Source organism: Camelus bactrianus, chromosome 17 (assembly GCF_048773025.1).
Source record: "Camelus bactrianus isolate YW-2024 breed Bactrian camel chromosome 17, ASM4877302v1, whole genome shotgun sequence".
Taxonomy (NCBI): Eukaryota; Metazoa; Chordata; class Mammalia; order Artiodactyla; family Camelidae; genus Camelus; species Camelus bactrianus.
The window spans coordinates 15,432,084-15,449,247 of record NC_133555.1 but is presented as its reverse complement, the minus strand read 5'-3'; the positions used below and the strand labels follow the sequence as shown (position 1 = coordinate 15,449,247).

Genomic DNA, 17,164 nt, shown 5'->3' with positions numbered 1-17,164 from the left:
TAGTTTCATGGTAAATTCTGTATTTTTGTGCTTTATGCTGAAGAATTGTAAAGCTACATGGTATATTAAAAAAAATTTTTTTTTGCTTATAGGATTCAGTGGTCCCAATTCAAAGGCTATTTTATTTTCAAACTGGAGAAAGTGATGGATGATTTCAGAACTTCAGCTCCTGAACCAAGAGGTCCTCCCAACCCTAATGTCGAATATATTCCCTTTGATGAAATGAAGGAAAGAATACTGAAAATTGTCACTGGATTTAATGGGTATGCATTTAATACTACTTTAAAGGTTTAATTTTTAGCAGAGTATTACAGATTTTTCTGTTTTGATGTGTCTTGTTTGATAACTGATTATCCATTAGAATAAGTTCTATGTCTTGTATATTGATTTCCAACTTACAAGTATTCAAAAATACATATGGCTTAAAAAATTTTTTTTTTAAACTTGAACCACCTATATGGCTCAGTGGCATTTAGACTTTAAATGTGTATAACAATGGAAACTTGAATCAGAAAATATTTTTTAAATTTTCTTTCCATTTTATGTTTGATATTATACATCTTTATATTTTGTTTAGAACCTGTATATTGTTGATATAAATAACTTTTTTTTTAATGAAAAATAACAATTTATGAAAGGATTCTACTTAATGACTCTTTATTTAAAAACTTTTTTTTGGAGTACCTTTTTCCTCCAACAAGAAACCATTTTAATCCTTTGTAAAGCATTGCACAGAAAAGTTTCTCTCCACAAAAATGGAACTGACCTTTGAAAACATATTGCTGTGTGTCATACTCTGTTATTTTAAATACTTTCTTAAGACTGTGTTTTTAGGGTTCCCTTTATTGAAGGGAAGAACTATTCGTGAAGTTGTTCAGTATTTAGATTGGCATTAAAAATTTGTAGTGTTGGGTGACTATCTAATTTAATGAATTGTGGATATGTTAACATGAATTCACATTTAGGGGAAGTTTTTATTTGTGAATATTTTTAGGTAGCATAAATGGTCTCATTTTTTTCTTCAGCTACTTAATCACATGGGATTTGCAACAAGATAGTGTAATTCAGTTAACCTTTTGTTACATGCCACATTCCCCTGCTTTTATAAACAGTTTGGCTTAAAATATCAAATCTTTAAGCTTTGGTTTTAGGTATGTTGCTGAAATACTTTTATTTGGGGACAGTTTAAAGCCTTACCTTTGACCTGCCCTGGGACACTTGGGATGGGTAGGAGACTTATTTTCACTGTGTACTCTGTTGTGCTGTTGAAAATTATTTAACCATATTGCATATATTTTCTTATCAATACTAATTTTTTTTAAAGCCCGTGCCTAGATGAAGCCATGTGCTGTGTATTAGAAGTATGTTACTTATGTTAATAATTACTGTTGAATTGAATTTGCATTAAGAATACTTGGGGGTATTTCTAAACAGTGCAGAGGTAGATACTTAGATGTTATGGTAACTCTTCTTTTATTTCAGTAAATTATGACTGTCATTTAAAAGTAAGACTTACAGTGAAATAAGGCAAACTGTACTACTGCTTTGTGAATGTGAAGCTACTTCACTGGTGATTCTGAATTACTAATGCCATTTCCATTTCTTTCAAATTAAGTTGGATGAAACATAGTTATGTAGGTGTTAAATCTAAATATTCATAATTTCTTAATTTGTAAAACAAGTAATTGACCTACCGCTGAAATGACTTGAACGATAATTAAATGCCTAAATACTTAAACATAATCACTTGTAAAACATTTTTCATCTTTGAACTATAGATATTTTGAATTTATGTTTTTTAATTTGATTTTTCAGAGGTAGTTTTTGAATTATTTTCCTTAAGCAGAATCCAAGTCTTAATCAGTGATAAATTAATATTTTTAATTTACTCATTTTTGTCTATCATTATATAGTGATACATGGTACTTTGAAACATGTCTATAGTATTTTTCAGTTTTACTGTTGTATTTTGAATATACATAAATTGCATTTGAAAAAATGTTTTGTGAAGAGTGATGAGTAGAAGTAGCATTTTGTTCTTTTTCAGTTCTAATTTGAGGGTTTCTCCTTGGGAGTATACCTCTCCCGCTATTTGTAATAGATCATCTTTTAAATTGTAAAAGTGACATAAGTACATTTGTAGTTTTAAAAAGATCCCCAACTGTCCTAGGTATATATATAAAGAAGAGAAAGTAGGATAATGTTATATGCTACTTGTATTTTACCTTTAGAAGAGCTTTGAAATCTTTATATCGGTACATGTATAGCTTTGTCTTTTCTTTGTCTATTTATTTGAAATGGCTACATTATTTTCTGTTATATGAACAGATTATATAATTCATTTTCTCTGTTCCCACTGGTGGTGGGCGTTTATTTTTTTGGCTGTTACAAGTTGTGCTTGTAGTGAGCATCTTTGTACATACCTTCTTGTGTTGATAAATGTCGTATGTTGAATATGGGTATAGATTGCCTTCTTTTTTTTTTAATTTGAAAAAAAGGAGTTGCTAGGTCATAGTGTATGCATACGTTACTGCCAAATTGACCTCACAAAATGTGTTCATTTGTGCTTCTGTGTGTATCTAAATGCAGGTAGTTTATTTTTTCAATATTTTTCTGGGTATGTACGTGAATTTCTCTGATTGCAAGTGAAATTGAACATCCATTTTCTTATTGGCTCTTTTATGAATTGTGGTTTCGTATCTTTGGTTTTCTTTTGGTGATTTTGGTAAGTTCATTTAGTTTTTGTTTTTGCTTTTAATTAGTGAAAGCTCTATATTAAATGCTTCATAGTATTCTAGCATGAAAAGCTTTCTGTTTCCTAAAATTAGAATTGTCAGCATATAAATTTTCTTTCTTTGAAGTGGAAATTGTTCATTCGTTTGCTTGATTTCCTGAACTGTAAGATTTTGGAGAGCAGGGGTGACTTTTCCTTACCAGGCCTACAACAGTGAATGCCTGAACACAGTAGGTTCTCAAACAGGTATTGAATGAGTGAATGAAAGGAATAAAACCACATTTCTGTATCTATTTTTGGTTTAATGGGGCATGGTAAGTAGATAGAATTACATTGTTGAATACTTAAGTTCTTTCTAAAAAATTTTATGTTTTCTTGTCCTTTAAAAATTATTTTTGAACTTTAAAGTTTTATAGAAGATGGATTATAGCTACTCTCCAGAACTAAAGTTATACTTTCTTAGGTGAGAAACACCAAAAATTGAAAATTAACGAAATTAGAAACTTTGATGAATTGTCATTTAAAAGGCATTTGTTGCCCTCAATGTGGGATTATAATGAACAAAAGTTTATGGGCTTACTCAAACTGGGGCCATTTATGAAAATCCTTTTTCTGTCATAGACAACATGAATATACTTCAGAAACCAATTGTAGCTAGTAGTTCATTCCTGTAATGGTACACAAAGAGATTCTGAGAAGTAGAGAGAATATAACTTAACATTCCTTGTAGTTTTAAAAAAATCATTTTATATCCTCTGAATTTTTGAAATCGGAAAATAATGAATGTAAATTACTTAAGTCTTTCTGCTCTTTTGACAGTGCTATTAGACCCAAGACCTTTGTAAAATAAGCAGTACGTTTCACTTATTGTGGGTAGTTGACCACAATGGCATGGCTCTGTATTTATGAGGGGATCTAGGAAAGGTGCAGAACCATTTGGTACCTAAAAATCTTTCACTGTTAACATTTCTAAGGCAGATACAGTCAGTCACAACTGAGGAGTGCTTATCTTTTGGCATGATAGTCTGGCCAGTTATTTTAATGTGCATAAGTAACTGGATTTTGCTCAGTCCTGGAAACTTTACTTGATTGTTTTGTCTGCACGTGTGCACAAATGCAGGTGTTTTTAAAGTTTCTACACCTGAGACTTTACCATTTAATACTGTTAAAAAAGAGGATCATATACAAGGTTTTTTAAATACTTTTAAATCTATAAAACATTTACTCCTTTTTTGATTTTGTGTTGTGTGCAGTTAGCTCGACGTTATTCGGGGATAAGAGAATGGATTCTAACCTTTTGTTACTTTGTTCTTTTACTCCTTTGACCCATTTTATTGCTAGCTGGACTTTCTGCTCCTCTGTTGGGGAAAATAGAATTTTTGCATGTTTTGTTAATTATTAGTGTCAGTATTTTTTGAGCATACTGAATCAGCTGAAAGATGTTTTGTTTTTCTCACTCCTTTTTCTTAGCACAACTAGTTGAGAATCAGGAATTATTTAGTAACCTTCCCTCCGTATTCTGCTTTCGCCTTTCCTTGTCTGGGGGTAATACGGTTTGATGTGATGTTCTTTCTAATAAAATTAGATAATTGAAAGAGAGGAAATAGCAGAAATCTAATTAACCTTAGTATTTTTATTTGATGCAAGTAAAATAATTCAGGTATTACAGAAGGTGGTTAACTTAATTAAAAATGTTGACAATTGCTGTAGATTTGTTCTAGAGAAGGGAATATGGTACAGATACTAATTTAGGGCTACTTACCATTATTGGAAGAGCCTAATTCTTCCATTTTCTTAATTTTTTCTACTCATCATTTTCCAGTGCTGTTTTCAGTAAATCTCAGAATTTCTTAACGTTTGATTTGAGGTGTAAAATACATGCATATGAATATTTATGATATGTATATTTATACAAATGTTAAATAAAACTTGATACAGAAAGATCATATTGCTCTAAGTAATATCACAAGGTTCCAGTGCTATTTCTGACTTCTGTAAGACTTGAGTAAATAAAATTCCATCCATTTAACCTTTGATATATAAGAGAAATTTCCGTTAGTTTCCACTTGAATAGTTCATGTCAAACTCAAGTAATTCTGTAAACAACTAAGACATAGTATAATTGTGGCCATTAATAGTCAGAAAATAAAAACATAATAAAAATCACATCTTTATACATAAACAAAAGTGAACTGGCTATTTTAGCATTTTTTAAATAGAATGATTTTATGGTTATCTCTTTTGGCCTTTTACTTTAATGGCCTTTCATTTCTATTTTATACTCCTTTTATCATTTTTTTATAAGAAACATTGCTTACATAACAGAGGTAAGGTATAGGTTTTCTGATTTTTAAAAAAAAATCTTAGACTCTAAATGAAATGTGCATTTCTTCTTTTCCTTCTTCCTCCTTCTTCATGCCTTCTTTCCAGCTGAATACCTTACTTTATATCTAGAATTACTGGCACATCTTGATCACATCTTTAAACAGATAAGATAAATTAAAAACATAATAAAATTTTAAGTCACTATAATCCTTCTTGGGTTAAAATACAAAATGTAGGAAATTGTACCTTTAGGGCTTTATTTTTTAAAATTTCTTTCTCTGATTTTCAGCTTTCTTTGTATTTGAATTCCCATAGCTCTTAGGTATGCAAGATGATTTTTGTTTTTTTAATCAGTAGATGGGGACAGATTGCAGTCAGATTCAGACAAATAACTAATGTAAAAATTCGTGATGCTGTTTCATTAGGGTTAACTACTTTCCTTGGAATTGAATATTTTTTAAAAGATTTTTTTGTTTGTTTTGTTTCATTGTAGTTGGTCTTTCAGGGGTTTGTGCCTTCTCACAGTCTACATTAAACATCAGATGGGATCAGGATGATGAGAGGAACTAAGATTTATCGAACACTTTATAAAATGTTTCAGGCCCTAAGTGATTTATATGCATGATTTATATGTATTTAGTGCTTGTGATAACCACATGAGAAGTGCGCTTTCAGAATCCCTGTTTCCCAGAAAAGGACATGGAGACTTAAGGGAGGTAAACTTGGGGGAGGTCTCCCAGTGGGCTAGCTAGTATTAGCGCACTACCTCGTAGGTGACGTGTGCATTAAAAGTGGACTCATTGACTGTGTGCTGTAGTGTTTCTGAGTAAGACCATTTGAAATACTTAATTTTTTTAAAAAAATTTTATTGGATATTGTAGACATACTTTCTTGTTTGCTTATATCCTTTAAAAAAATTTTTTTCAGTTGCTTATGTGATCTCAGTTTTCATCTTACAGTGTGGGCAGATAAGGTAATGTATAGGTAATATATTGCAGAGTACCTCAATGCATTTTATTTGAAATAAACAAAAATATTTTTCTACTAAATTACTTTACTGTACACATGCTAATGAACATCTCCCCCACCCCCTAGCCATTCTCCAAAATTTAAGGGTTCTGGTTCACATTTTTTATTGAGAGTTAGTAGCATGCTTTTTTTTTTTTTTTCTTAGCACATGTCTTAATTTAGCTAGTGATGTTTTTGGGGGGAAACATTAACATTTTCAGGAGTTAGAATAAACTATCTTGTGTGCTTAATGTGTAACTGAAGAGTAACAGAAAGCAGACCTTTCATATAGTTATACCAAGTATTCATTTCAGATTTATCTGGTTTATTCTTAAACCTGTTTTAAAGACCCACCTCAGATTAAGTGTTCCCACGTTTATGCTTGATTCCCTGGCACACAGTTTTTTCTGTCTCCATAGCCCTGTATACACAACTTTATTAACATTTATTATTGTAATTGGGTTTTTTATTCTAATTATTTACATGTCTGTCAGGTCTGCTATTGAGTAAATATTTCTAGCTTACAGTAGGCTCTCACGTTTATTTAAAAGGTTAAAAAGTACAAACTGTATGAAGACGCCTTCAATCCAGTTGTCAAAATTAAAACGTTTCCAGTGGATCCTTTCACTTATAAGAAATGCTTGCATTTTAAGCCTATTCACTTGAGGACGGGGAGAGTTGTATAACATTTTGGTGCCATCTGTTGGACACTTGGTAAAATGACTTTAAAAGCTTCTGAAAGTGTCTTAAGAATGTAAACTCATTTTATCATAGGCTATTATTGCTGACATTGTTATCCAAACATAATACATTTTTCCTCCTAAAGCAGTGTTAATATTCACCTGCACGTACAATGTTAATAATTGACTACAATTCTACCTACCTTCCTAAAGAAAATTAGCCAAAACACTTAGTGTAAAAACACTGTTAAGCTGAAATTTGGAAGATACTTATGTTTTAAAGTTAATTTTAAGATAAAATACTAGTTATTGGTGTGTGAGAGAAATTAGTTGAAGGAAAAGACATAACAAGACAGTATCTGTTTTAAGTATCTATTAAATATTTGTGCTTAACATGGGTGCTATTTTGCTTATTTGTTTTGATTACACTATCAGCCTGAGATCATTAATGAGAGAATAGCATTGGAGAGAGTGTGTGTGTGTGTGATTTGTAAAGTAGTTAACTCAAAAGAGGGTCTAAGGTGCAGGTATACCATGAATACTCTGAAATCCATGATGGCGCTGCATTTCAGTTGTAGGTGTATATAAATTGTATATTGAGTATCGTGTGTGAAGAGATCCTGCCATTAAGAAGCTTTTAGTCAAATATGAAAAAAGATACAATTTGGAGAAACAAAGATACTAGTTATGGCAGCATCCTTTATTTTGAATTTCGAGTAAAAAGTACCAAAAAGTATTATTCTTTCTCAAAAACAGAAGAACTTTCCTTATAGCAGTTACGATGAATATCAGAAGTTTGTATTTCTATCTGCTTCTGAATATTCAGAATATCAGACACACATTTTGTCTTTTAGTTAATGCCTAGTCTTTAGGCAGAACTGTAGTTTTCTGACCTTTAGGCTTTGATACTACTTGAGAGAAGATTGATTCTTGGCCTCTCAAATAGCTAACATGTTTGTTTATGAGAACTAAACATCGTTTGTCCAGTTAGAAAATAGTATTTTAAGTATGTGTGTTATAATAGTAGAGAGGGCGTGGGATTTGCAGTTAGAGAAACCGAATTTGAGTCCTGCACTATTAATCAGTAGCTGCCTTACCTTGTGGGCAAGAGGGAATTTTGTGTAGAACTGCCTGTAAACTATAAATAACTTTGTGAATGATAACTATTAATTTGAGACTTTGTAATTGTATTTTATGAGGAGAATAAATAGATTTATATGGCAAATACTGAAGTCTGAAGTTTTGTTTGCACTTTTTAGCTGCATTTGTCATGTCTATGCTCAGATGTTTGCTATTCATATTGTAATTCTGAGGAATGCTCGTAGTATGAGAGATCAAAACTTTATTTTGCATGTATAAAATGATCTCAGGTTCAATTTATGTCAGTTTTGTATTTGCTATGATCAAGTGAAAATTTGATTCTGGTTGAAGTATTTGGTAAAGTTAACAAGTACTTAACAAAATACGGAGTGTATTTGTACAAAATATATGTGTTTTAAGTTTGATGAAACATGTTGGTCGTATATAAAATTATAATTATGGAGCAGAACCGTATTTATAATAACTTTTTCAGTGGAATCGTTTGTCTTATAATGTCTGATAACAAAACATTTGTAATTTGAACACTGTAAAGAAGAAATCTTTGTGTGCAAAAGAATACTTGAGAAAGTTTCTGTATTCAAATAAAGTCTGATTTGATTATTATTTGTGTTGCCTGTCTTGTAAACTTAAAACTGAATTACTAGAATTAAGAATTAAAGTTTTTTCTAAGTTTTGAAGCTTTCTGTTAACTTTGGATGTTTTTTTAAATTGCTTTTTAAGGTAAGAGAGGGACATTGTTTTCTTGTTAAGAGGACAGGTGTGCCTATTGTCTCTTCTGTTTTTAAGTGATTTATTCCACTGTGGTAGCATTTTCTTTTGTAGTTTAACACACGAATGACTAGATAAAACTTTAACTAGCAAGAGTAATAATGTTCCTAATTTTCTTGATAATGAATCACCTCAAACTATAAAATTATATTCTTTTGCAGTATACCTTTTACTATTCAGCGACTATGTGAATTGCTGACAGATCCAAGGAGAAACTATACAGGAACAGACAAATTTCTCAGAGGAGTAGAAAAGGTATTTATTTTATTATTGGAATTCTATTAAACTGTAGCATAATAGGTTTCAGAAAAGAGCATTGAGTGGGCTCTGTTTCAGGCACCTTTTCTTGAAATCGGTTTCTCAGTCTACCTGAAGTTTTTCCAAAATGATTTTTGAGTTGTGTTTGAAGTTTCAGAGAAAGGTTTCATAAGAGAGAGAGAGAGAGGAATGCTTGAGATTAATTAAGTTTGGGAAAAGCAATTTATTACTGTCCCTTGGAAATTCTTAGTATACCTCAACATATTAACAGTTCTGAGAAGTTCTATAATCGATATCTTAATAATAGAGGGTTTTGCAAACTTGTTAGCAGAATTTATTTTTTCATTTCTGGAGTTCAGGAGTACACAACTTGGAAAAATTGCTGACAAAAAGCATTTAAGTTAGATGTTGAGAAAGATGTAGATCATGTTTAAGAATGAGAGAAGCATTAAGTTTTTTTGTGGGATAGAGAATGCTAAAAGGGGAGGCCATGCTGGACAGAGGAAACTGTGGGAAACAAAGATGTTAAAATGTTTGAAGGAAGGAAAAGCAAGAAATTGACTTGTCTGGAGTGAAGAATGAATGGAGGAGCCCTGTGGGAACCCAGATTGGACCATTGGTTTTGTAAATTCCTTTGGTGATTGATTCTAGAACATAGTCCAGTGTTCACTTTTAGGTTCTAATTCAAATTCAGTTTCCTTTATACTTGGAAAAGAAATCCAAAATCATTACTTAGTGATTTACAATGGATCTTTAGGACTGGATTAATACGTTTTATTGAGCTTCTGTGCCTTCAAGTTAGTAAGATTCCTGAAGGACAGGAAACAGATTATTCTTCACCACTTATTTTCAGCTCACAGACTTTTAAATGGCAATCTTTGGATGAAGAGGCAGTGCCATAATAGTCATAGTTGTGTGACCGTGGACCAGTTACATAACCTAAGTCTCAAGTTTCCTCATCTGTGAAGTGTGAATCATATCAGGGCTGTGAGGAGAATTCAATGTAAAGCATTTACTTTGGCTCAGTAAATTTTCAATGAGCGCTGACTATTAACAAAGTTATTATTACCAGGAAGATTAATACTAGTAAAAAGGTTTGATTCTCTTAGGTATATGATGCTGCATATCACACTTGATTGGACTACTTTATAAGAAAATTCATTATAGCTGGCCTAAATAAATCTCTGAATATCTTGGTATGATTCTATTTTAAATAAGAGAGTATAGTTTCATTGTATCCTAAATAATACATAAAATAATGTCAGGACTCCAAAGTAACTAGAGTGAAGTTAAAAGAAAAAAAACCCAAAACAAAATGAATAGTTCAGGTATTAGATTTTTGGTCTTTTGCTATTTTAGTTTTTTTTTTTTTTTTTTTTTTTTTGCTGTTTGATTTTCATTTTTAACCATTTCCTTTATTAGTAAAATTGGAATAAATGTTAACTTAATACCAAGGTGATTTTGAGAAATTGAAAACAAATAATTACACTTGCACGTTATAGTACTTTTCCTCATATCAATCACCAGTTTTTGTTATTGCAGAATGTGATGGTTGTTAGCTGTGTTTATCCTTCTTCAGAGTAAGTATAGAGATTTTTCTGTTTCTCTATTTCTATTATATTCTAATTATATCATTTCTAATATATTAAGCTTAAAAATAGGTTGCATTTATTTTATATGTAATTAAGCATTAACATTTATTAATACTTGTGAACCTACCGGCCAGTCCCCAAAGTAGAATGTTACCAACAACCTTACCTGTATGTTTTTCCAGTGAAGAGATTCGGATTAAAGAGCTTCATGATTTACTACAGTCTTAACATTGTTGTGTTATGTACTGTCAGGGCACTCAGTGCCCTGGGATCCCATGCTAGCTACCTTTACAGGGCATTTCAAGGGCATAACTCCTAGGTTTGTAATAGCTACTTGATAACAACGTGATGTCATGATGGAAAAAGTATTTCCAGTTGTCAAGGTTTCTATAGTAAATTAAGGTAGCACTTTAGGGCACACTCCTTGGCACTACTGATACTTTATTATGAGTGAATGTCCTGGGATTACAGGAGGTTTGGCAGTGGCTTTGGCTTCCACGGAAAGCCAGTAATGTCCCCCAGTTGCCCCCAAAATGTCTTCAGACATTGCTAAATGTCCCCTGGGGATGTGGCCTGAGGTAAGGGGGGTTGTAGGAGGATGTTGCCCCCTGTTGAGAAACATTCGTTTAATGGTTAATATATCTCTGATTTGATAGAAAAGTAATGATGAATTTGTTTTTAGACTTGTATTAAATAAGATACTAAGATAATCCTGTAATTATGTTATTTCTGTTAGAAGTCTTTCATTTGGTTTTGTGACAGGTCTTAACAAAAGATCATTTAGACCCATGATTCTCATCGGAATTAAAGAACTGAACTATCCATAAAAGTGTTTTTTTTTTCTTTTCTCATAGGAAGAACAATTCCAATAGTTTAAATCGAATGAATGGTGTTATGTTTCCTGGAAATTCACCAAGTTACACTGAGAGGTGAGATTGTTGATTTTTATTATTCAAAGAGTTTGTGGTTTCTTAATTTTGAGTAGGAAGTTCAATATACTTTTTTAAAAAATTGGGCATTTGATGGAGGATATGTGATTTACCAAACAAAATTAATTAACTTGGTAAACCCATGGTTCTGAAAGTCAAAACTATAGCAGATAGTTCTGTGTTGTGTTCATATAAACAACCTTTGGGAGGGATGACTTTTTACAAACATGGGAAAACGATGTTCATTTATTTTACCATAGGTCTAATATAAATGGACCTGGAACACCCAGGCCACTTAATCGACCAAAGGTTTCTTTGTCAGTCCCCATGACAACAAATGGCTTGCCTGAGAGCACAGACAGCAAAGAGTCAAACTTAAAGCAAAATGAGGACAAAAATCACAGGTTTGTATGTGATTTATATTTAAAAACAAAAAATGTTTTCATGAACAGTTAACATTTATTGATGGGGTTTTTTTAGCACTCATTTACTTACAATTTACTGTTTTGAGGGATGGAAAAGGAGTTAAAGGAGCTGAGGCTTCTGTTTGCAGCATTAGCACATGCTGACGATGGTCAGAGGAAAGGCTTAAAACGGCTGGTTTGAGCGGTTCTATTTATAATAGGGTCTTAAGAAAGTAAAGTGGTCATGATACCTTTTTTCCCTTATTTTTGAAAGTTACTTAAAAAGAGAAGATATTTGTAAGTGAGTTGAAATTTTGGGAATAATTTTTTAATTTATATCCCATCTCAAATTTTCTGCATCACATTAAGAGAAAGAAAACTGAGTGAGAGGACTTAGAGTATGTCCCTATGGACGACTTGTAGTTTTATTATAGGAGGACATTTAACTTACTTGGAGAATTGACCAGAAAGGTTGTGTAACTTACTGACTAGCTCCTAGTGAGAAATACTTATTTAACAGTTTAGGTCTCCTTGAAATTATTCTCTTGTGTTTTTCTTTGCCCAGATGTTATTATTTAACTTTGATACTGAAATACAGTTAAAACTTTATTAGTCCTTAAAAATGAAAATGTAGAAGATGAAGAAAGCAATCATTAATGACACTTTAAAAAAACATTTACAGTGACTCTTCAACATCTGAATCAGAAGGTTCCTCAGTGAGCCCTATAAAAAATAAACATCCAGACGAAGATGCTGTGGAAGCTGAGGGACACGAAGTAAAAAGACTCAGGTTTGACAAAGAAAGTGAAGTCAGAGAGATGGCCAGTCAGACATCTTCCAGTGAAATTTCTTCAGTTACGGTAGAGCAAACAGCAGCTCCGTCTTCATCTCAGGACAAAGACAAAGAAAGCAGTTGTTCCAGGCAGCACCGTACAGAAGAGGAGGAAGAGGAGGAGGAAGAGGAGGAAGAAGGTATTTAGAGGCCATCTGTAAAAGGGTGGAGTAAGGAGATCCTCACATTCTTGTACTTCATTTTGCCTGAGAGAGTGTGACGTAGTGGAACTCCTTATGAGGCTGATGTCGGGCTTTTCTCCCACCTGTGTGTAGTTGCTGCTGTTTCAGGGGATGTTATTTGAACTGTAGAATATCAGAGTTCGTGAAACTTAACTGTGGAGGTATTTTGAAAATCAAATTTAACTACAACAACGTTTGCTTATTTTTAGAGTCTTTTATGACATCAAGAGAAATGATCCCAGAAAGGAAAAATCAAGAAAAAGAATCTGATGATGCCTTAACTGTGAATGAAGAGACTTCTGAGGAAAATAATCAAATGGAGGAATCTGATCTGACTCAAGTTGAGAGAGATTTACATTCTGAAGGTAGTGAAAATACAGGCCCTGTAAGTAGTGGTTCCGACTGCCATGAAGCAGAGGAATTAGTAGGATCCAATTCCAGTAAAACTGGAGAGATTCTCTCAGAATCATCCATGGAAAATGACGAAGCCCCGGAAGTCACAGATGAACCAATGGAACAAGACTAACTATTTAGAAACATTTAGATGCAGTATTTTACATACAGTTCTGGTTTTACACTGTATAAAACTTTTATGTAATAAAGTGGACCTTTAGTTTTACAAGAGAAGCAGGTTGTAAAATAAAGTACTTTATGGGGTAAATCCTGAAAGAGTTGTACATGTAAGAACTGTGAATATCAGCTCCTCTGGGTCCTGCTTACCGCTGACTTTTTTTTTTTTGGTCTGGTCAAATCAGTGGTTTGTGTATAGATTTTTTTTTTTTTAATTTAGAATTAAAAATTTTAAACTGGAAGATAATTATAATTTTGAAAACTTTTTTGAAGATTATCATATTTAGTTAATACATATGCAAGAAAGCTTTTTGTCTTGTCTCTTTCTGACAGCTCTAGCAGTTTTCATATTTTGGTCATAGTTTCCACATTTTAACATGTGAATTATAGGGTTTCATGTTGGTTTCCAGATTTTATTGTTTGACTATGTACAATGGAACTTTAAGTCATATATACATATAAATATATATTATTCTAAGGGGGGAAATGTTCTATTTTTCTGTTTCTATAAGAGATGAATACAGTGGATACTTTTTCTATTGGTAATTGAGTTCACCTCTTTCAGAAGACAGTTTCTTTCTCTCCTGAGTAATTCAGATAAAATCTGGCCCTTGTGAAACCCTGGAAATCTTAAGTCTGTTGAAATACCAGGTTAAACACATTCCAAGAGATCTGTTCAAACTAAAATTCTTTTGTATACTTCTGAGGTGCCTGAGAAAAAGACTTCATTATTTATGAGAAAATGTGCTTTATCTTGGAAATTGTGTTCAAACATTAGCTCACTGTTTTGTAGAATGAATGCTTATAAAGCTGACATGAGACCATCTCAGAAGAACCGGGCAGGTTCCTTTACCTTTTGCTTGCTTTTCTGAACATTGTGAATATTACACATTTCTTTCTAAATTATTCTAGAGTATGCAAATGTCAATGGTATGAAACACCACTGTACTGGAAGAATTAATATATTACTTTAGTAATGTACCGGAGCTAAATGACTAAAGCTTTAGAGGTGCATAGAAACCACCATAATTTGTATGACATTTTGAAGTGAATTAAATATTTTTGAACATGCTTCTTCGACAGCCAGTGTTATATTTTTCAGATCAACACAAAGCACAATGATTACTCCTAAACTCAATATTTTCAAATTCACATATTTAAAGTCATGCAAGCTGCAACTTCCCTGTCTAAATTACTGGCTGCCAAATTTATACCTGTTTCTTCAGCTGTACCTTTTGATATTTAGAATTTTTAAATTTCTGTAAAGTAGGTTTTGTAGAATGTAATGTGTTCACTGCCTTTGTGAAGCGGTATATAATTGTATAATTTCCTGTGTGTAAACTGAATGCTTGGGCTTTCAATACAGTATTCATATAAAGCAATAAATATTAATGTTATGAAATATTTGAGTACATTTTTATCAAAATATACAAGAATCCCTTTTTTAATTTCAGATACCTGAAGTACACAGATGAACTTATAAAAACTGATGCAAACATTTTCTGACACTGTATCATATGCTCTGGGGTGATTTGGGCAGCAGCCACAAGTTTTGCATTTTGACTACTTCAATTGCTATGACTAAAAATACCAAAATGGGTTGGCTCCATTTCTGTCTCTAGGGTATTAATACTACTGACTGACTTGACTGTCAGGTTCACAGCAGCTAGGTGATATATTTGTGAATATGTCTAATAGTTGAAGTAAAACTGTATCCAAGAGAGGAAAGAAATCACATGTTGTAAATTTTTTAAAAAATTTTACAGAAATGTTAAAATGAAGCAAATTTTAAATGTGACATTCATTTGTAGTGACCTAGTCTTTTATTTTGTTGAGGGATTTTTGCCAATAAGAACAGATTTTAAACATTTTAAGTTTAGAAATTTTGAAATTTTCTTTAGACTATTTATGAAATTATTGTCAATAAACCTGTTCTTTAAGATCCTGTGACCTTTTGATATTTTTTATTTTAATTGTGCCATGGACCATTTGTAAACGGATTTACTTTTGTTGGATATAAGTTGAAGATTTAGCATCATGACTTTGAGGTCTGTGGTTTTATTTGTAAACTTGCAATTGCTATTTTTGCAAGAGCAAATGTATTTCTTTATTAAATAAAGTACAATGATGAATGTACCAAAATGCCATCACTCAACTCTATGAGAGATCTGCATTTTAATCTATAGTTTAATAGTTTTAATATTTATTAGATATTATGTTGATCATAGATCAGACTTGTTGCTGTTTATACAGATAATGTAGAATGCTCATGGAATATTTTCTTTAGGATAGGTGGAGTACTTCGGTAGTTAAACTGGGAAACCTTGTTCAGCTGGTTTAAGATGTTGATGCCCGTTGGGAAGTAAATTTCCTTAAGTATGCATAGGTGCACTTACACAGACTGTGCTTCTTGAAAATGTCAGTTCTAATAGTAACTGATTCAGATGTGTATTTTTAAAAGGCTAATTTTAGGCACATTTTCTTAACACACATACAAAGTCATGTTAAAAAATCTAAAGGAAGAATTGACCTCAATAATTAAAAATAACTGTTTTCTTTCTTGGCCTTGAGCAGATTGGTTTACCTGTTAGACTTTAGACTCTGAACCCAACATGTAAAAAGAACTTGAAATGCTGATGAGGAAAGAGAAATCATATGTAATGTGTTTTTCGCACTTTTCCCTTTTAAGAAAATGAAAACAACCTTGTACATTTAAAAGTATATAAATCTTTTCAGTTCTGAAAATGTAGGAGAACAGAAATGAGTAGTGGAAAATGTCATATTTTAAATGTTGATTACTAGATAAATTTAATCCACTTAGGGTTTATTGTAACTCCACCTTTCAAAAGTATGGATGGAGCAATGGAATTGCTCGTCAGAGCTGTAAACTCTGACTTGGAAAGGTAGCCCAGAAATCCTGGGTCAGAGATGTAGCCTATTAAAGCATGGAGGTTCAGAGTATTTTGTTTTGCTGGTGTAGATAGGCATGTACTAATGCATTTTTGCATTTGTAAAATCAGCAATTTTTCAAATAATGTAATTGTAATATGCTAGTTTACTTATAAAGGTACTTGGGGCAGAACCTAAAGCTGCTAAGATGTTTGATTATGAGAAATGTAACTTGTAAGGATGAAAATGCAACTTGTAGAACCAAAGGAAATAAAAATTTTGGATAGTGTTTCAAAATGTCTTAAACAGGAGTTTCTTAATTACATTGGTTTTGATTAAGTGAAGCTCAGTTCTCTCTTGAGATTTGTGCTTATCATAAAATGGATGAATGCAAAAACACCTTGTAATTTCATATGCAATTATTATGATTAGGTTTACTGGATTATTGGCCTAATAATGCTAGTATGTATTGGTTAGAATACATCTAATATTTCACATTTAAAAAATAATCAGTACACTTTCTTCAGAATTTTATTTCAACCTGGAGCCTAGATTACTTTGCCAAATAAATGTATTATTTTCATAATGCAATAAAATATAAATTAGAAGAATACTTTTATGTGTGGAATTACTTTATTTGCCATGACAGTTCACACCCCCTCCCTCCACCGTCCCCTCCTCGCCTTAGGTCCGGATCCACAAGCATTTCCTGATCTATAGGGAGAAGAGCTTAATGCATGACTTCATTACATCTCTGTTGAAGTGGTAACAGGGTATTTCTGCAGAGATAGTGCATCATTGTTCTTTGCTGGGCAACTCAAACCTGATACTGAGAAATCCAGATTTATCAAGGAAAAATTCCTCTTGGCACAACTGGGCATTAGCTGGCGTG

General features: G+C 32.3%; 1 protein-coding gene across 1 annotated transcript in view; it reads left to right on the top strand.

The window, feature by feature from the left end:
- Positions 1-16,885, top strand: part of PPP4R2 (protein phosphatase 4 regulatory subunit 2) — a 50,255-nt gene extending 33,370 nt beyond the window's left edge. The window contains exons 3-9 of the mRNA XM_074344459.1: positions 93-263; positions 8,778-8,871; positions 10,417-10,454; positions 11,321-11,395; positions 11,656-11,799; positions 12,482-12,771; positions 13,023-16,885. Of these exons, the coding sequence (XP_074200560.1) occupies positions 93-263; positions 8,778-8,871; positions 10,417-10,454; positions 11,321-11,395; positions 11,656-11,799; positions 12,482-12,771; positions 13,023-13,339 (1,129 nt within the window). The 3' untranslated portion in view covers positions 13,340-16,885. The remainder of the gene's footprint in view (positions 1-92; positions 264-8,777; positions 8,872-10,416; positions 10,455-11,320; positions 11,396-11,655; positions 11,800-12,481; positions 12,772-13,022) is intronic.
- Positions 16,886-17,164: the final 279 nt, after the last annotated feature.